Raw genomic sequence first — 22,144 nt, forward strand, 5'->3', positions numbered from 1 at the left:
ATCCTATGAAGGCTACATGGTGCGTCCTTCAGAGGACGCATAGGCTGCATCCTTGAAGTCTTCAGTCCTTCGAAGGATGCAGCCTTCACATTGGGACACAGCTAATATGACCCACACTGTGGTCGTAACACACACAAATACAAATATGTTTTCAATGTTTTTGGGATATGTTATTGAGAAAATATATTTAATTGTCTATAGGCATTTCTTTGTGATCTAATAATATAAAACTTTATCAATCATAATAAAAATAATAATAATAATAATAATAATAATATATATATATATATATATATATGTTTATGTTTGTTTGTTTATGTTTATTTGTTCTGCACGAATATCACATGGATACAGTACAAGGAGGGGAACGAAACCCAGTTGGGTTTATACAGAGTTCCACTCCACTTGCATGAATAAACAAAAAAAAGGCACACAGACAAATAAGTTGAATAATAAAAAGAGGGGAAAAACATATTTTCAAAAACATGATTATCCTAATGGAAGTAACTTAAAGTTACAGATGTTGAAGGGTAATGGTAAAGGAGAATCAAAAGTAAAGAGCAGCCTATGAGGGTCAGTAAGACTATAGTATACTGCAGGGAACTATAACAAAAAGCTGTCATTGTAAAATCAAAAGTTCTTTCAACTGTTTTTTAAAGACAACCAAAGAAGACATGGATCTTAGGGACAAACTTAATTTACTCCATAGTTGAGGGCCCCTAAAGCTGAGGTCAGTTTTATAACCTGAAGTTCTAGAGAACGGTAAGACAAGATTTATTTCTCTGTGCCTTGTTTGATGGATATGAGTATCTGAAATAAAAGTAAAGAAGTGTTGTAATGTTGGTGGGAAATCTTCTCTCTTATAAATAAACGTATGAATAAATATGCATGATAGTGTAATAAGGATCCACTGGAGGCAAGTTGATAGATGAGAACCCATGTGCAGTTTTATTATAACTAAAGCAAAACATGAAACAAAAACATGGCGTGGCATGAAAACAAAAACCAAAGCTTGAACATGAACTTTGCAGAACAGCAGACTACAGGAAACAATACTTGACCAAGACACATGGCAAACATGAGGGCTTAAATACACAGACTAATGACAAAACAAGGGACACCTGTGAACAATGATCAGACAATTAACCAATGACAAGACATGGCAGGATCACATGACAAACAGGGAATCACATGACAGACATGGAAACAAGACATGACACAGAAACATGACCAGAACAAACCCAAAACGTGACAGAATCCCCCCCTCTAACAACAAAACCAAAACACAAGATAAGACCAGGAGGGTGGTGGAGTGGAGGAGGTCATGGGGGTGGGATGGTGGGCCAGGCCCGTGCAGGGGGACAGGACATGGGACGTGGCATGGCGTGGGCGGACCTGGGCCGTGGCAAGGCGTGGGCGGACCTGGGTCGTGGCAAGGCGTGGGCGGACCTGGACCGTGGCAAGGCGTGGGCGGACCCGGCAGTGCAGGAAGCCAGGGTGGATCCGGCAGTGCAGGAAGCCAGGGTGGATCCGGCAGTGCAGGAAGCCAGGGCGGATCCGGCAGTGCAGGACGCCAGGGCGGACCAGACAGCTCAGGTGGCCAGGGTGGACCAGACAGCTCAGGTGGCCAGGGCGGACCAGACAGCTCAGGTGGCCAGGGCGGACCAGACAGCTCAGGTGGCCAGGGCGGACCAGACAGCTCAGGTGGCCAGGGCGGACCAGACAGCTCAGGTGGCCAGGGCGGACCAGACAGCTCAGGGGACCATGGCGGCGCGGCCTCCATGGTCCTTTCAAGGACCCTACTGCCCCCCCCCAAAATTTTCTTGGGGATCGCTATGGGGTTATGGGCTGGAACAGACAACGGCTCAAGAACAGAAATGACGTGAAAAGTCTCAGCAGTCGTGATGTGAACAGGCTCTGGCTCGGCAGACGTGACGTGAACAGGCTCTGGCTCGGCAGACGTGGCGTGAACAGGCTCTGGCTCGGCAGACGTGGCGTGAACAGGCTCTGGCTCGGCAGACGTGGCGTGAAGCTCAGTCTCTGGCTCGGCAGACGTGACGTGGAGCTCAGTCTCTGGCTCGGCAGACATGACGTGAAGCTCAGTCTCTGGATCGGCAGGCATGACGTGAACTTCAAATGTGTGCACCGACCACACACACCATATGGCTGTGGCCATAATTGTTAGTGTAGCCATAACTGAGGGCTCAGGTTCAGGCGTGGCGGCGGCCATCTTGTCAGGAGACACAGGCTCGGCGGCGGCCATCTTGTCAGGAGACACAGGCTCGGCGGCGGCCATCTTGTCAGGAGACACCGGCTCGGCGGCCGACGTGGCGTGAACAGACTCGGACTTGGCAGGCGTGACGTGAAGAGACCCAGACATGTCAGACATGACGTGAAGAGATTCAGGCTTGGCAGACATGACGTGAAGAGATTCAGGCTTGGCAGACATGACGTGAAGAGATTCAGGCTTGGCAGACATGACGTGAAGAGATTCAGGCTTGGCAGACATGACGTGAAGAGATTCAGGCTTGGCAGACATGACGTGAAGAGATTCAGGCTTGGCAGACATGACGTGAAGAGATTCAGGCTTGGCAGACATGACGTGAAGAGATTCAGGCTTGGCAGGCTTGGCAGACATGACGTGAAGTGGCTCAGGCTTGGCAGATACTGTGGGTTTGTGGGGCTTCTCCTCAAAACCCACAGTAAATGAGGAACCGCTCAATAATAGGGCATAGTCAATATATTGGGCCAAGGAGCAGTGGATTTTTCCCCCAGGAAGCTGGGAGCGAATGGGCTCATTCAGACTCACCCTAAATATGTCCTTGAGGGCCACGTCATTAAAATCCAATTGGCAACACAGCCCACAAAATTTCTCCACATACGTTTCCAGGGGAAGATTCCCCTGGCGTAGGTTTAGGAGGGCAACCGCTGGGTTCATTGTAGGGGGTCAAGTATTCTGTAATAAGGATCCACTGGAGGCAAGTTGATAGATGAGAACCCATGTGCAGTTTTATTATAACTAAAGCAAAACATGAAACAAAAACATGGCGTGGCATGAAAACAAAAACCAAAGCTTGAACATGAACTTTGCAGAACAGCAGACTACAGGAAACAATACTTGACCAAGACACATGGCAAACATGAGGGCTTAAATACACAGACTAATGACAAAACAAGGGACACCTGTGAACAATGATCAGACAATTAACCAATGACAAGACATGGCAGGATCACATGACAAACAGGGAATCACATGACAGACATGGAAACAAGACATGACACAGAAACATGACCAGAACAAACCCAAAACGTGACAGATAGATAAACATTGACTTTCTCAATTGATAAAATCTTGTATCTGAGAAATAGAGGTGCAGAAGGAGCATATTTAGAAGAGTAGGAAATCATACGCAAGAACTTCTTCTGAATTTTAGAAATTCTTGCGAGATAAGTGGGAAAAGTAGCACCCCAGACAATATTGCAATAATTCATAAAGGGAAATAAAAAGCTGTAGTAAAGCGTTAGATGAGCAGATGAGTGAATTGAAGGTAAAACAATTCTTAGAATATTTAACATTTTAGAGGATCTTGTACAGACTAGATCAACATGTTTGGACCAAGTCAAACCTTCATCAATCAGGACACCGAGAAATTTTGTTGAAGCCACTTGAGTAACTGGAGCTCCATCAATTTCTATACAAGCATGTTATTTGGGGTAGAATTTATTAATATTATGAAATATCATAAAATTAAATTTTTTGACATTAAGCGTTAGCTTGTTAGTGCGAAACCAATTTGATAATATTTTTAGCTCGTCATTAACATGTTGGATCAAGGTGACAAAATCCTTGTGTACTGCAATGAGATTGGTGTCATCTGCAAATAATATGGGTAGGAAATGATCACAACAAAGGAATAAATCATTCATATAAATTAGAAACAATAAAGGACCCAGAATAGAACCCTGAGGAACCCCAAATGAAATTTTAGAAGTTTTAGAAAAGAAACCATTGAGATAAACAAATTGTTCTCTGTTAATAAAGAAATTTCGAAACCAAACCCTCCACTCCATATCTATTAAGCTTAGAAATCAAAATATCATGTGGAACAGTGTCAAAAGCCTTACTTAAGTCGAGAAAAACACAGAGAGCAAATTTTTTATTGTCAAGGGCATTTGATATATAATTTACAAGCTGTATTAATGCATGTTCTGTTGAATATTTTTTTTCGAAACCCATATTGGTGTTTGTATATAATGTTATTAACAATAAAATGTTTATTTAATTGTTCATAGACGAGTTTCTCAAATATTTTAGAGATACAGGGCAGAATGGATATGGGACAATAATTGCTAAACACCTTTGTATCACCTGATTTAAAAATGGGAATAACTTTTGCAATTTTAAGAGCTTGGGGAATAATTCCAGATTGAAATGATAAAGAGATTACATAAGTAAGAGGTTGAATAATATGATCAATGGTCTCCTTAAGGAGGATACTCTTAATGCCATCGTGGCCAGGGGCTGAGTTCTTTAAAGAAAAAATAATATCTCGGACCTCCTGCGTAGTTGGATGATCAAGATTAGGGAGGGGAGAGTACCGCCCATTTATTTGGCTACATGGATCATTATCAGTTTTCTGGATATTGTGTGCTAAATCAGAACCAATTTTGGTAAAGAAATTACTGAAGCCATCAGCTATATCAATAGGGTCTGATAGACACCTATCATAGTCCCTCATCTCTGTGGGTACAGATGCAGCCTTCCTATTACGACTCAGTACCTGATTTATAATGTTCCAAGTTAATTTAATGTCATTAGAGACTCGATTAAACTGGTCGGCATAAAACTTTTTTTTAGTCGTCTTAATTAAACTTGTGAATTGGTTCCTATTTTTTTATATGTTTCTAGGTTATGAGGAGTAGGCTTAGTCACAGACTTGCGATACAGCCGATTTTTCTTTCTAGATAGTTTCCTCAATTCACCGGTAAACCAGGGTTTGTCTCTAGCTACTTTGGATTTCACAGCTATCAGAGGAAAACTGGATTCCAAAGCAGAATTAAAGAGAGTCAAAAATAAATCATAGGCTTTAATTGCATCCTGCAACAACATGACCTCATCCCATATGATAGAGCTGATGGCTAATTTGAATATTCCAATATTTTTAAGGGCGAACTTTCGATATTTTACATGCACATTATTAGTAATACAAGCTCCAAAGACAGAATGTATCATTTGAAAGACTGGAAAGTGGTCAGACACGTCACACCATAACAGCCCTGATGACACTTTATAGTCACATGAGTTAAACAAAATATTATCTATAAGAGAGGCTGAGTGTGTGGTGACCCTGGTAGGTTTTGTAATTAAAGGGTAGAAATTTACAGAGTACAGGGTGTTAAGAAAATCATGTGTAGCAGTGTGATCAGCATGCAAGATATTCAAATTGAAGTCACCATGTAGCAGACAAGGTTGAATCAAGTGCATCAATGAAAGTATTTATATCTGAAGCAGGTGGTCTGTAAATGCATCCAATCACAATGCTTTTCCCTTTCAATAAATAACATGAGGGAATTTCAACAAATAAAGATTCTACTAATGTTAGGTTAAAGTCATTACTTAAATCCTTTCTGAGAATATAATTAAATGAATCAGACACGTACAGAGAAACTCCTCCTCCTCTTTTCATTTCTCTACAAGAGTGGATAGCATTATAGTGTGATAGATTATAGAGGTGTGATGTGTCATTATGGAGCCATGTTTCCGTAAATGCTAGAGCTGAGAAGGAGTGTGACAAGGTAGATAAGAAGGTTTTAAAGTGATCGAAGTTTTCTCTGAAGCTACGTGCATTCACATGAAACGTAGAGAACGAGGTTTGATCAGAATGTGTAGGAGACAAGCAAGACAAGAAATTAAACTGCTGTTCGGTATAATATTCACACGACAAATTGACAGAGTTCAGATAATTGTTATTGGAGTCAGGATTAAAAAAGGTTTCATAAATTCCAGAATTGTTGTCCATGTTCAGCTCAAATGGGTTCAGAATCCGTGAATCTATTCCAGGTGCTACGTGTTTCCAGTCACTTGGTATGAAACTAGAGTCTATTGATGTCATAATAAGGAAATGATAAGATAGTACCTTGTAAGAACGACATCACACCAGAAAGACTCACGTTCCACCAACACATCTGGGTTAATCCTTTCACTCGAGAAATCCGAACAATCCATCGCAGCAGTGGGAACAGGAGTTCTTGAGACTGAAATGATTCATTTATATTCATCCAGCTGATTTGATTCCCGTATCGCCAAAACCTTCACATCCTCTGGTCGTAATCCATTCGTCTTAATCCACACTTTGCAGTTCCGGGTCCATGTCGACTGAATCTTTCCATTTTTACGTAGTAATCTAGCGTCCTTAGCAATATCGGCATTCTTCTTAGTGAGATGTTTGTTGAGGTAAACTTTCGTGCCCTTCAATTTCCCCCCTTGTCTCAACAGCGCGACTTTGTATTTGTGGTTCACAAAGCGCACAATGATGGCAGGAGGCCCAGGGATCGTAGAATGACGCTTCTTAGGTAGCAAGTGACAGGCAGAAAAGTTTTCACTCTGAACTTCAATATCTTTGCTCACCAAGAATGAAACAACCTGCTGTTCCAGAGATTGGGTCTCTGTCTCCGGTGCATTAGCATCGAGGACTCCTGCCGCTGGATCCGCCACCCTCGCATAGGTACGGTGTTTCGTTTCCAAGCCAGTTATAATGAGGTCGTTCATTCTCGTGTGCTGTTCAAGATCGTCGATTCGTTTCTCCAACATAGCTATTTTCTCATCTTTCTTCATCAGTAACATCTTAAGCGACTGAATATCAGCTGACAGTTTCTCATTCAATACCGTCAAGTTTTCCTGTTTAGTTACGTTTCTCAGCGTTAAGCTGATCAGTTCCAATTGTTCCTCCACTCTTTTCATCTGTGCAATCGTGGGCCCCCCCATACTTGCTTAGGTTGTTTTCAAAAGTGTAATTAGTATGATAGATTAATGTGGTGAAATACCAACAAAGCCAGAGCTCCATTCAACAAGTGAGCTGCGTGCCGCCATCTTGGCTTCCGATCTTAAAGGGATATACATACAAATATCATAATAAAATAAAAAACATCATAATAAAAAATATTGCTTTTTAAAGCATTTGTTTGTTTCCCAATACTGAAAGCGAATAAAAAGATCATGTGTAATCCTGTTATCTCTGGAATGCCCAGGGCAAATTACACCACATTTGAATCGAAGCTAGCCAAGGACGGGCCCTTTCCAATGAGCTCTCACACAAGGTTCGGGGTGGTCGGGGTCGAGAGTTACGGCCGTTCAAAGTCAGGGGTCCCGCGGACTAACGATCCGTGGGGGGCGCGCTCCTGAGGCCCGCGACGACACGTTTCGATCAAGAGCCCGGAGAGGTCCTTACCATAAAAATTTTAGCGCGCAACGACTTTCCGTTTTCGAGTTATGAGTGAATTTGTATTCGGGGGCGTGGCTTAAATGGCCGTTTTACTTTTTGTTTCAGTATTCACTTCTTAATGTGACTCAGTTGTCAATAGTAATACTCCAATAGATGAATTTTGACAAAATGTGATTGTAAATGTTAAAATAATGATTTTATAAAGTCTAAATATGAATTATAAAACAATATTATGGAGTAGTATGATGAAATGACAGCAGGGGGCAGTAAAATACCACTTATTGGCTTAATATCAAGTCAAGTCAAGTCAAGTATATTTGTATAGCGCTTTTCACAATACAGATTGTATCAAAGCAGCTTCACAGTATTAAATTAAAATAATACAACAAAGTTTGTTTCAAGAGGAATTTATTGATTGATAAAATTAAATTAAATATCCCCAAAATATCCCGAATAATATGCCAATGTTATTCATTTTCACCCTTTTTATTAACTGTTATAGAGGCAAATTTTGTCCGATCTGTCTTTTTCATGCTTGTTCTGACTTGTTTTTAAGGTCTGACCATTCATTTAAGAGATATAGGGTTTTGTGGACACTTGGTCAAGGCTACATATTGAAGTGACCCTATTATAGTCATCCATGTATCTTTTCAAATGTTAAGGGACTGCTGGCGGCATTATCAGACAATTTTGAAAGAAGCTAAAAGGAAATATTTCGCTGAAATTATTCTGTCAAATTGTAACAAGCCTCGTGTTTTATTTAAGACTATTGACTCAGTTCTCAATGTACCGTTAACGGTCTGTTTTGATGCCTCCTATGGTGTGTGTGAAAAGTTTCTTCACTTTTTTATTGATAAGGTCACTACCATTAGGGCTCAAATCTCATCTTCGGCTTATGACCCCTCAATCCCTGTTCTCTGCTCTGCTGTCTTTGGCAAGTTTGAACCTGTGACTTTGTCTGTTTTACAGGATATTGTTGGGCATTTGAAGCCCTCAGGCTCTCCAAATGATACTATCCCTCCTCGACTTTTTAAGGAGGTTGTTCCTACTATAGGGCCATCTATTCTTGCAGTTTTAAATAGTAGCCTTACCTCAGGGGTGGTCCCTAAACTTTTCAAACATACAGTAGTGCAACCTTTAATTAAAAAACCTGGGCTGGATCATGCAGATCTCACAAATTATAGACCTATATCTAAACTATCCTTTCTGGCAAAAATACTTGAAAAGATAGTTTACAGTCAATTAATGGCCTTCTTGGATGAGCACAATATTCTTGAAGTTTTCCAATCTGGTTTTAAAACCTTACATAGCACAGAATCGGCTCTTTTAAAAGTTTGTAATGATATTCTTTTAGCTACTGACTCTGGGGATTGTGTTATTCTGGTGCTTCTTGATCTGACTGCTGCTTTTGACACGGTCGACCATGAAATCCTGATTTCTCGTTGGGTGGGCATCAAGGGCATTGCATTGAAATGGTTCAGGTCCTATTTGGAAGGTAGAACTTTCTGTGTCAGCTGTGGAGATTCTGTGTCTTCCTCTGCTCCTTTGTCTTGTGGGGTCCCACAGGGCTCAATTTTAGCCCCTCTTCTCTTCTCTCTCTATTTACTCCCGCTTGGTTCCATACTTAGGAAGCATGGTATGTCTTTTCACTGTTATGCAGATGATAGTCAGATCTATGTCCCTCTTAAAAAGAATGAAACTGTTGGTCCATTACTTAAGTGTCTTGATGACATAAAGGCCTGAATGGCTCTTAACTTTTTAAGTTTTAATGAAAGTAAGACAGAAGTGATGTTTTTTGGTGGCACCACTGGGACCCCCTGTGCCGATCTGGGTTCCTTGAGTCAATATATTAAGCCAACAATCACTAACCTTGGGGTTAAAATCGACCCTGACCTTAAGATGGACAGACAAATTAGGTCAGTGGTTAAAACAAGTTTTTTTCAATTGAGGCAATTGGCCAAAATAAAGCCATTTCTTTCTAGGCAGCACTTTGAGACAGTAATCCACGCCTTTGTCACCACTAGGTTGGATTACTGTAATGCGCTTTATGTGGGGGTCAGTGGGTCCTCTATTGCTCGTCTCCAGTTGGTGCAAAACGCTGCTGCACGTCTTTTAACTGGAACCCGTAAATACGAGCACATTTCCCCAATTTTATCCTCACTCCATTGGCTGCCTATATATCAAAGAATCCATTTTAAGATTCTTTTATTTGCTTTTAAATGCCAAAATGGTCTTGCCCCTCCCTATATTTCTGAGCTGCTACACCCCTATAGACCCACCCGTTCTCTTAGGTCAGCCGATCATCTGCTCCTAAGTGTGCCAAAAACAAAGCGCAAGCAAAAAGGGGACCGTGCTTTTGCTGTAGCAGCTCCTACATTGTGGAACAATTTACCTCTGCACATTAGACAGGCATCTTCATTGTCTGTTTTTAAGTCTCTTCTTAAAACCCACCTCTATTCTTTGGCCTTTGATAACGGAAACTGACAATTTATGTTTTATTGATGGTATTGTTTCAATGTATGGTTTGTTAGTGTTTTTATTTGTATTTTATGGGTTGTGTGAGCCTTGTATTTAGGGCTTTTATGTATTAATTTATTTTTATTGTACAGCACTTTGTGTCCATTTTGGATTTTAAAGTGCTCTATAAATAAAGTTTTGATTGATTGATTGATTGATCCAAGAAGTTATAATTTTTCTTATAATTATTGAGTACAGATAATTGCACTGCACTGGTTTTGAACATTATTATATGAACATTATATGATCATAGATGGAAAACACCATTTATAGTCAATAAAGGGCAATTTAGCAATTTAGCAATACAGGCAATCCAGAGAACAGTCCTAGCCTGGTCTGGTTCTGATCGTGCGAAAAACCTAGGACTAGTTCGCAAAAGTAGGTTTTTAACATATTCGTAAATATTTAATGAACGGTTTGATTGACAGCAGTGGTTTTTGAGGCAAAGTTGTTCAGCATGAGCAGATCTATCACATGATATGTATTTTGTGTGAATTAGTGTAATTCCATTTACAGCCAATACAGGCAGTTTATCATGGGAAATATATGGTTTTAAAGGTTTTTAACAGTTATAGCGCCACCTATGGTCCGATCTCTATAAAATTGTTTAACGTGACCTTAAATTGAACCCATACACATGTGTACTGAGTTTGGTGAAGATATCTTATTTACTTCTTGAGTTATAGCCATTTTAGTCAAATAGGCTCCTCCCATAACAATTTACCATATTCTAGTATTGTTTAGTATGATTCTAGAATGATTTACATAGTTTACCATGATTTTATCTTAGTTTACCTTGATTTACCATATTGTAGCATGATTTACCACGATATACTACATTGTAGTATGATTTACCATTGTTTACTGTGATTCTAGCATGGTTTATCATAGTTTACCATGATTTACCTTGTTCTAGCATAGTTCACCATGATTTACCATGTTCTAGCATGATTTACCGTGATATACCACATTCTAACATGATTTACCATAGTTTCTCATGATTTATCATGGTTTACCACGATTTACCCTGTTCTAGCATAGTTTACCATGATTTACCATGATATATCACGTTTTAGAATGATTTACCAGGATTCTAGCATGATTTACCTTGATACACCACATTCTAGTATTATTTACTATGATTTACCATGTTTCTAGTGTTATTTACCATGATTTACCACATTACTAGCAATTATGTGAAGTGTCAGTGCAAATGAAGTGATAAACACTGACAAAATCTGATTGTGTTATAATAGTTATTGTTATATAAGTGATTTTTAGTGTCTAAATACGAATGTGAGCACATGTGAAAAGACTTCATTAATAAGTAGAATGGCCAGCAGAGGGCAGTAGAAGACCACTTATTGGCTCACTTTCACTTTAAAGTTCATGATTTTCAACAGTTTTCTGCACTAAAGCAAACCAGTTTTTCCATGTTAACTCAATAATGCATGCTTACACATACACACACACACACACACACACACACAAATAATCATATATACAGAAATACAAATATGTTTTTAATGTTTTGGGATATGTTATTGAGAAAATATATTTATTGTTCTATAGGAATTCCTTTGTGATCTAATAATATAACAAAGAAAAGAAGCAGAATCAGAGCCAGGAGGAATGTCTTGGTAGTGCCAATCAAGCTTATGTATGTGCTGATCACACCTCTCTCTTGCACAACGCGTCGTTGTTCAAAATCAAGATTGCTGCTGCCGACAAGCCTCAGCTGTTCTAATGGCGTATAAACAACCAAAAGTGCTCATTTCTCGAGTGGTACCTGTTCATACAATAAAGACGGGTAAATGGAAAAAGACTGATGATGATAAACAAGCAAAAAAGAAAGAATTAGACAGAGCCCGAAATAAAAGGAGGGTAAACAGCTGAGCAGGTTTTCAGAGGTGGAGGGAGCTACGTCAGGGGGATAATATCAGGGACAAAATTATAACTATGCAACCGTCTACTACAGTATCGCATCAGGCAGTGCATTGTAGTCTCCCTGAGGAAAAATTTGATTCATTTGTTGCTATTGGAGAGCAAGAATTTACTAAACTCGTTAAATCATCTAAATCGACAACATGTATGTTAGACCCTATACCGACTAAGCTACTGAAAGAGATGCTCCCAGAGGTCATAGATCCTCTTCTTAATATCATTAATTCATCTTTGTCTCTAGGATACGTACCAAAAACCTTTAAGCTGGCTATGATTAAACCGCTTGTTAAACAATTACAGGCCGATCTCGAATCTACCTTTTCTGTCAAAGATATTAGAAAAGGCAGTATCCTCACAACTGTGTTCCTTTCTTGAAAGAAATTATATCTGTGAGGATTTTCAGTCAGGATTTAGACCGCACCATAGTACCGAGACAGCTCTCGTTAGAGTCACAAATGATTTGCTTTTATCATCCGATCGTGGTTGTATCTCTCTATTAGTGTTACTCGATCTTAGGGCCGCATTTGACACCATTGACCACAACATTCTTTTAAATAGACTCGAACATTATGTTGGCATTAGTGGAATTGCACTAGCATGGTTTAAATCATACTTATCTGACCGTTATCAGTTTGTAGCAGTAAATGAAGAGATATCTTATCGATCACAAGTTCAGTATGGCGTACCACAAGGCTCAGTACTAGGACCGCTGCTGTTCACTCTGTACATGTTACCATTAGGAGATATCATTAGGAAGCATGGAATTAGCTTCCACTGTTATGCCGACGATACTCAGCTCTATATTTCTTCAAAACCTAACGAAACTTACCAATTCACAAAATTAACGGAATGCATAGCTGATATAAAAAACTGGATGACTCGTAATTTCCTACTTCTAAATTCTGAAAAAACAGAGATTCTAATTATTGGACAAAAAACTTAACGTCATAATCTAGAATACTGTCTAACACTTGATGGCTGCTCTGTTAAGTCTTCGTCGTCGGTTAGGAACCTGGGTGTGCTCTTTGATACCAATCTTTCATTTGAAAGTCACGTGTCTAGTATCTGTAAAACCGCATTTTTCCATCTTAAAAATATATCTAAATTACGCCATATGCTCTCATTGACAAATGCGGAACAATTAGTTCATGCGTTCATGACCTCAAGGCTATATTATTGTAATGCTCTACTGGGTGGTTGCCCTGCACGCTTAATTAACAAACTACAGCTGGCCCAAAACGCAGCAGCTCGAGTTCTTACCAGAACCAGGAAGTATGACCATATTAGCCCGGTTCTGTCAAAACTGCATTGGCTGCCTATTAAACATCGCATACATTTGTAAATATTGCTGATTACTTACAAAGCACTAAATGGTTTAGCTCCGCAGTACTTGAGCGAGCTCTTAACGCATTATAGTCCTTCACGTCTATTGTGATCTCAAAATTCCGGCCAGTTAATAATACCTAGAATATCAAAATCGACTGCTGGCGGTAGATCCTTCTCCTATTTACCACCAAAACTCTGGAACAGTCTTCCTACCATTGTCCGGGAAGCAGACACACTCTGTCAGTTCAAAGCCAGATTAAAGACACATCTCTTTGACCTAGCATTCACATAATACATTATAGACTTCTATAATTCAATGTTAGGCTGCATAGATTAGGTCAGCCGGAACCGGGAACACTTCCCATAAATCCTGATGTACTCGTTACATCATGAGAAGAATGGCATCTACGCTAATTTTAGTGTCTGTGTTTATCTCGAGGTTTTCCCGCAGCCTCCCGGATCGAGGCCGTATCCAGATCTGATGAAGGACCTTCACCTGGACCCGATGACAACGCAGTGCTGAAGTGCCAACTAGTCTCTCCCTATGGAGGATCCCTTTACCACTCTACAGATAAGGCGTTGTCGGGAAATTTCGTTTCGCGTTCCTACCCGAAGTGACAAAATAAAATAAAATTCTCTATCAAAATTTATAAGGAAAGCCCAGTACTTTGTTTAGGCTTGGTCTGTAGGGAATTCCAAACCTGCGCACATATATTCAAACGCACATAACTATAGAACCAGTTCTTAATGCTCATGTGAACGCCATCAGCGTTTCTCACAGGTTCGCGTTTAAAGTCTGTGTAGAGAGAATGGTGTCGTCTTAGCGGCCCCTAATTTAATAACAAATGATCGTTGCGACGGAAGCAAATCAATCAAAAATAACTTTAGCTTGAAAATAACTTTATTAAAGAACCGCTATAAAGCCAAAACAAACTCTGTTACCTTAAATTATACGCTTGTCTCTGTAAAGCTGCTTTGAAACAATCTACATTGTTAAAAGCGCTATATATATGAAGATGACTTGACTTGACTTGTCCTGAAAGGATTCAAAACTGATGCAGAGTTAGCTACATTTCTGCTTTACAAGTAAGTATCCCTGCTTGATTTGTTTTATTTTATAATAACTAACGTTACACAACTAAGATAATGCTTACTAGCCTGCGTGTTCATGGCAGGTTTAGTTGTGGGGGGTAGGGAAGGGCTGTTAGTGCAGCAGAGAGTAATGGGGAGTGACCTGTAAGTTGTGCTTGTTCAAATTTTTTGTCTAATGGCGCTTTTCCAGTACACACTACCAGCTCGCCTCGGCTCGATTCGACTTGGCTTTGTTTGGTTTTCCATTGTGTAAAAGTTGTACCTGTACCTGCTTCCAGGTACTTTTTTTCGTACCACCTCCGGCGAGGTTCTAAGCAAGCTGAGGCAATACTAAAATGTGACGTGCAAACACGCCAGACTGCTGATTGGTCAGAGAGAATTGTCACTTTTCACTGTGTCATCATTGCATGCGGCAGATGGAGTATCCTGAATAAAAACAGCAAAAATAAAAAATAAACAGCATACACTCGATTTCCTCCATTGTTCTGTGTGTGTGGGTAGCGGGTGTGTGTCGCGCAGAAGATTAGTCACGGCATTTTCCTGTGGCGTCGCTATGACGAACAGGTACTATTGTGAAGGTACTATCTGCAATGGCAAACGGAGCGAAAAGCGAGCCGAGCCGAGACGAGGCGAGTCAAGTTGAGCTGAGCTAGTACTGGTAATGGAAAAGCGCCATAAGTCAATGTTTTCTAAAAACTGGTTACTGCTGGTTTAAGTGGTAATACTGTGTTAATATTATAATGGCCTCAGGACAGCCAATGTCAAAACTAACAATATGACAGTTTAATGTTATGTTGTTAACCCATAAAGCTAAATAGTTTAAGTTTGATGGTTAATCTGCTATGTCATGTATGTTTTACACATTTATGACAGATAATGATGTATTGTTTGTCAAGTTGTCATAAAAACATGTCAATATTATATTTGCATAAAAAATGTTATAATTGAGCGAATAACACTAAATGGCAATGACAGCATAATTTTTATTAATTTTATTTTAATTATATTGGACATTTTCTTTTACAGATAAAATAAGGCAAAAAGAGGGGGTAAAGTATCCTAAAAAGTTACCCCCATTTAATAAGAATGATTAGCTGAAGTGTAGTAAAATTCCAGATTCTGGAAGTTGAATTCTTCATGTATTTTACTACACTTCAGCTTGTGATTCTTATTAAGAGGGGCTAATTTTTTTAGGATTCTTTACCTGACCTAAGTCTCTGAGATCCTGACACCTTGCTCTTCTGGAGACTCCAGGTAGGTTGCAGATCTGGAAAATGTTGGCGCTGGAGACTAAAGGGTTCTTCATGGTTTCTAACTTAATTCTTTATCTTATTATTTTTACACGTGTCTTTTGTTCTCCACCTGTTTTTGTATGATCTTGCTGACCCAATGAGCATTTCAATGGTCTTGTTTTAACTGCAATTCCTAAGCATTGCATTCTTCTCAAGGGCATTTAATAATTTATGACTTTTTAGTCTGAGTTAAATGTCTTTTTTGGCTTATTTTATCTGTAAAAGAAAACTTACCTAATAATTCTGCACAGACTGTATGGTAACGTGGTGGTTTGGCACTGCAGGTCGATCAGCTGTTGTTCTTGTCTTCCTGTAGGGGTCTTTAGGTGTCTTAAATTACAGATGATGGCTTTCCTATTGAAGACAAGAAAGTAGAAAGACAATTATTTAACTTAATCTTGTTAATGCACAATATATATGTATAAAAAATAAGGCTATTATTGTGTAATACATTAGTAAATGTTGGGATTAATATTAGCCTAGCTTAATTAGTGATGCAAAAACGTTTGCCGTTTACATACCTTTTGTAAACTAACGTTACTGAAGTTAGCTGTTGTACACCATTCAAGTATAGTATAATGTTAAATTCTATAATGTGTTACTCGCTGTAGATGTCAACTGAGTAGACAACCAACCAACGTTAACTCCTAACTTAATTACAGCCGACAGAACATTTAGAAAAAAGGAAAAAACGGAAATAAAGACTTGGCTCTTTTTCACGTGTCAAAATGGTAGGTACATATGTAAACAATGACGAATCCACAGTGCTAGCTAAAATTATGCTGCATCATGCTTAAACAGTAAATGTAAAGAAATACAAATAATAAAAAAATAAAAAAAATAGCATTTTACTTGCCAGTATGGAAATGGGTGCTGTATATTGCTAGTTGCTTAGTATCCATTCCATACTTCTTGCTTCACTGCTGCAATCCAGGTGCGTGTTTCGGAAACCTAAATGATTTGATTTCCGAGAACAAGTTAGTTTCAGGCATGACAGAACATCCAACTACTGAACATCATGTTCCTTATTTTAATTGTGATATGTTTAATTCGCATGAATAGAAAATTATCGCATAATTGCCGTAAATAAAGAGCCCCCCTCTATTGTTTTCAATGTGCGTGCTGACTAACCGGAAAAGGGCCAAACATGTCACGTCACCTTCTATCTACAAAATATCTGTTGAAATGCTCTATGACAGTTATTATATATTATTGTGAAATATTTAACTTTATGTATTTAACCCTTGCGTTGTGTTCAAAACTGTAAAATAGTTGTATTGTTTTGGTCAACAATGTGTAGTCTATAAAAAAATAGCGCATATATCAATCACAATTTTATATTATCACCAAATTTTGGATTTAATCTTTTTGTCAAATTAATTGCTTTTTAATTAATTAATTTTTGACAATAAATTTTCAATTGGGATTTATTTTATATTTTATTTGTATCTGCTTAATCTTAGGCTTTATTTATCTTAGAGTAGGCGTTTCTGTTTTTCAGTAATTTTTTATTTATTTGAGAATAATTTTATAAAAATGTAATAAAATATTACAACAACAATGACAAAACAACACTTTTGCCGTGTTATAATATGCATTTATTTTTAGCTGATTTTGTCATCGATTCGTCTCTCCCCTTCCGGCGGTCCACCATGGGACCTTAGTTCGGAAAAATATTGTATGGTAGTCAATGGCGAGAGACAACAAATATTTTGATCTCGTTTGAATTGTGCCCTGAATTACACTTATGATGTTTGTCAATTTAAAAGATGCATTTTAAAGTCAAGAAAGTCGCAGTTTGATGAAAAACTGTTGAGGTATAAGACTGTGAAAATACGTAATTACAAAGACTACAAAGGCGCACATGTGACGTCATACCTTTTCTCTCAATGAATGAAGCTAACTTTACTGAAGCTAATGTCTGTCATTTTTTCTATAGTCTTAACTTATAATCGTAACGTTACGCCGTCATGCCTGAGTGTTTTGTACCAGACTGCACACATACGAGCAACAGATGGTGACGGACATAGTGCGAGACGAGAGATGTAGTTCATTGAGCGATTTTCACATAAAACTAGATGTTACTCTTTTGTTTTATGACAAACTGCGACTTTCTTGACTTTCATAATTATCTTTTAAATTGACAAACATCATATGTGTAATTCAGGGCACAGTTCAGACGGAATAAAAAGATAAGTTGTCTCTCGCCATTGACTACCATACATATTTTTTCCGAAGTAAGGTCCCATGAGCCGAAAGCGAAGGGGCGGCTCTCTATATCTGGGGCTGCGTTCGAAACCGCATACTCAATGAGTAGGTACTTAATTTCAATAAGTACTTACTTAACGAGCGCTAAAAGAGTAGGTACTTTATAGCCAGATCTCGTTGAGTATGAATGCAAACCGGACATCTGCCATGTTGACGTTATCATGTGACCTACGACGCGTTATCACAAGAGCCACAACTTAAAAGATTTGAACGACACGTTTAACCCTTATGTGCTGTTGGGGATGTTTTTATCCACTATGGGGTATTTTTGAGTCTTAATTTGGCCATAACTTTCTCCGTGTTTCAGCAAATGGAATGATTTTTGGTGACAAATCTTATTTTGACACATATTTTGGGAAAATGCTTTGAAAATTTTCAAAAACCTCAACAGTACACTGTGGGCAAATTCACTACCCTTTTGTTATGTTCGTGGCTGAAAACAGCCACTACTTTAAACTGCTGTAAAAATGTATCAGTGTAATAAAGGATCCACTGGAGGCAAGTTGAAAGTGAGAACCCAAGTGCAGTTTATTTTAACTAAAATAAAACATGAAACAAAAACATGGCGTGGCATGAAAACAAAAACCAAATCTTGAACATGAACTTCACACAACAGCAGACTACAGGAAACAATACTTGACAAAGACACATGGCAAACATGAGGGCTTAAATACACAGACTAATGACAAAACAAGGGACACCTGTGAACAATGATCAGACAATTAACCAATGACAAGACATGGCAGGATCACATGACAAACAGGGAATCACATGACAGACATAGAAACAAGACAAGAACAAAACCAGACCAAAACCGTGACAGAATCCCCCCCTCTAAGGGCGTCTCCCAGCAAAACATAAGAGTCCAGGTGGGTGGTGGAGCGGAGGCGGTCTTGGGGGAGGGATGGTGGGCCAGGCCCGTGCAGGGGGACAGGACATGGGACGTGGCATGGCGTGGACGGGCCTGGGTTGTGGCATGGCGTGGGCGGACCTGGGCCGTGGCAAGGCGTGGGCGGACCTGGGCCGTGGCAAGGCGTGGGCGGACCTGGGCCGTGGCAAGGCGTGGGCGGACCTGGGTCGTGGCAAGGCGTGGGCGGACCTGGGTCGTGGCAAGGCGTGGGCGGACCTGGACCGTGGCAAGGCGTGGGCGGACCTGGCAGTGCAGGAAGCCAGGGCGGATCCGGCAGTGCAGGAAGCCAGGGCGGATCCGGCAGTGCAGGAAGCCAGGGCGGATCCGGCAGTGCAGGAAGCCAGGGCGGATCCGGCAGTGCAGGAAGCCAGGGCGGATCCGGCAGTGCAGGAAGCCAGGGCGGATCCGGCAGTGCAGGAAGCCAGGGCGGATCCGGCTGTGCTGGAGGCCAGGGTGGACCAGACAGTTCAGGTGGCCAAGGTGGACCAGACAGTTCAGGTGGCCAGGGTGGACCAGATAGTTCAGGTGGCCATGGCGGCGCGGCCTCCATGGTCCTATCAAGGACCCTACTGCCCCCCCCCAAAATTTTCTTGGGGACAGCTATGGGGTTATGGGCTGGAACAGACAACGACTCGAGAACAGAAATGACGTGAACAGGCTCTGGCTCGGCAGACGTGACGTGAAGCTCAGTCTCTGGCTCGGCAGACGTGACGTGAAGCTCAGTCTCTGGCTCGGCAGACGTGACGTGAAGCTCAGTCTCTGGCTCGGCAGACGTGACGTGAAGCTCAGTCTCTGGCTCGGCAGACGTGACGTGAAGCTCAGTCTCTGGATCGGCAGACGTGACGTGAAGCTCAGTCTCTGGATCGGCAGACGTGACGTGAACTTCAAATGTGTGCACAGACCACACACACCATATGGCTGTGGCCATAATTGTTAGTGTAGCCCTAACTGAGGGCTCAGGTTCAGGCGTGGCGGCGGCCATCTTGTCAGGAGACACAGGCTCGGTGGCGGCCATCTTGTCAGGAGACACAGGCTCGGCGGCGGCCATCTTGTCAGGAGACACAGGCTCGGCGGCGGCCATCTTGTCAGGAGACACAGGCTCGGCGGCGGCCATCTTGTCAGGAGACACAGGCTCGGCGGCGGCCATCTTGTCAGGAGACACCGGCTCGGCGGCGGCTATCTTGTCAGGAGACACAGGCTCGGCGGCCGACGTGGCGTGAACAGACTCGGACTTGGCAGGCATGACGTGAAGAGACCCAGACATGGCAGACATGACGTGAAGAGATTCAGGCTTGACAGACATGACGTGAAGAGATTCAGGCTTGGCAGACATGACGTGAAGAGATTCAGGCTTGGCAGACATGACATGAAGAGATTCAGGCTTGGCAGACATGACATGAAGAGTTTCAGGCTTGGCAGACATGACGTGAAGAGATTCAGGCTTGGCAGACATGACATGAAGAAATTCAGGCTTGGCAGGCTTGGCAGACATGACTTGAAGTGGCTCAGGCTTGGCAGGCATGACGTGAAGTGGCTCAGGCTTGGCAGACATGACGTGAAGTGGCTCAGGCTTGGCAGACATGACGTGAAGTGGCTCAGGCTTGGCAGGCACGACGTGAAGTGGCTCAGGCTTGGCAGATACTGTGGGATTGTGGGGCTTCTCCTCAAAACCCACAGTAAATGAGGAACCACTCAATAATAGGGCATAGTCAATATATTGGGCCAAGGACCAGTGGATTTTTCCCCCAGGAAGCTGGGAGCGAATGGGCTCATTCAAATTCACTCTAAATATGTCCTTGAGGGCCACGTCATTAAAATCCAACTGGTGAGAGAGTTCACAAAATTCAGCCACATACGTTTCAATGGGAACATTTCCCTGGCGTAGGTTCAGGAGGGCAACCGCTGGGTTCATTGTTGTAGGTCAAGTATTCTGTAATAAGGATCCACTGGAGGCAAGTTGAAAGTGAGAACCCAAGTGCAGTTTATTTTAACTAAAATAAAACATGAAACAAAAACATGGCGTGGCATGAAAACAAAAACCAAATCTTGAACATGAACTTCACACAACAGCAGACTACAGGAAACAATACTTGACAAAGACACATGGCAAACATGAGGGCTTAAATACACAGACTAATGACAAAACAAGGGACACCTGTGAACAATGATCAGACAATTAACCAATGACAAGACATGGCAGGATCACATGACAAACAGGGAATCACATGACAGACATAGAAACAAGACAAGAACAAAACCAGACCAAAACCGTGACAATCAGATAAATATTTTTTTCATTTTTTTTTTTTTTTTTTTGCATAAATCTTTTAATCAACCTCAGTCCTGATCAAAACTACTAAATTTAAAGGGATAGTTCACTTTGAAATTAATTTTTGGTATGTTTTAGCTTGCCTCAAGGGCATCCAAGATGTAGGTGTCTTTTTTTCCGCAGTAGTTTCAATTTTGATATTTTTAAGTCAAACCGTTCTTGTCTGTCAGTCATATAATGCAGGTCTATGGTCACTGTCTCAAAGAGCATGCACAGAGTCCAAATTAAAACAATTCCCCGTCGTCCAAATTAAACAATTCCCCATCGTAAGTACACATTGATGGCCTAAGACACGAAACGAGTGGTTTGTGTGAGAAAACGAACTTATACACAGCCATGTCCAAGTGATCTGATCTGACGTGTACGCAGACTGGTGCATAGATATATACACACTAGATGTCGCCTTGTCTATGGCAGTTCATTGGAACGAATGTCTTTAAGGCGACATCTAGTGTATATATCTATGCACCAGTCTGCGTACACGTCAGATCAGATCACTTGGACATGGCTGTGTATAAGTGGTAAAAACGATATAAATACTGTTCGTTTTCTCACACAAACCACTCGTTTCGTGTCTTAGGCCATCAATGTGTACTTACGATGGGGAATTGTTTAATTTGGACGACGGGGAATTGTTTTAATTTGGACTCTGTGCATGCTCTTTGAGACAGTGACCATAGACCTGCATTATATGACTGACAGACAAGAACGGTTTGACCTAAAAATATCAAAATTGAAACTACTGCGGAAAAAAAGACACCTACATCTTGGATGCCCTTGAGGTAAGCTAAAACATACCAAAATTTAATTTCAAAGTGAACTATCCCAAAAAAAAAAAAAAAAAAAATCTGGATTTTAACTCTTTAATTGCCAAATTCATAAATGATGTCACTGATTTGGGGGAAAAAAAACACACAAAATGACTTATTTTCAATATAAAATGTGATTGTGGACTGGATTTTTCTTTTCCTTTTATCACAGTCTTGGACATGTCAAAGATTAGAAACAACATTGGTTTTGATGC

The 22,144-nt window shown here is 40.6% G+C and overlaps 1 protein-coding gene across 2 annotated transcripts; it reads right to left on the bottom strand.

Annotated features, from left to right (window-relative positions):
• Window positions 1-936: 936 nt before the first annotated feature.
• Window positions 937-21,046, bottom strand: LOC309497196 (uncharacterized protein). 2 transcript variants are annotated; one of them, XM_082167440.1, is made up of 2 exons: window positions 19,447-21,046; window positions 937-1,945 (listed from the first exon to the last, which is right to left on the bottom strand). In XM_082167440.1, exons 1-2 carry the CDS (start codon window positions 20,701-20,703, stop codon window positions 1,169-1,171), a joined length of 2,034 nt encoding a protein of 677 aa, XP_082023566.1. In that variant the 5' UTR covers window positions 20,704-21,046; the 3' UTR covers window positions 937-1,168. The 2 variants fall into 2 exon arrangements, with proteins under 2 accessions (XP_082023566.1, XP_082023565.1); XM_082167439.1 differs by having other exon boundaries at window positions 937-1,975.
• Between the last annotated feature and the right edge of the window lie 1,098 nt (window positions 21,047-22,144).

This window comes from Leuciscus leuciscus, assembly GCF_965113295.1.
Source record: "Leuciscus leuciscus genome assembly, chromosome: 1".
Classification (NCBI taxonomy): domain Eukaryota; kingdom Metazoa; phylum Chordata; class Actinopteri; order Cypriniformes; family Leuciscidae; genus Leuciscus; species Leuciscus leuciscus.

Bases quoted from the DNA above. Each gene is read 5' to 3' on its own strand.
- LOC309497196 (XM_082167439.1), bottom strand. From the start codon at position 20,703: ATGAACCCAGCGGTTGCCCTCCTGAACCTACGCCAGGGAAATGTTCCC. The intron at 1,976-19,446 runs GTTCACGTCATT...GCCGAGCCAGAG, and splicing joins CGTCTGCCGAGCCAGAGCCT to CCTGTTCACGCCACGTCTGC.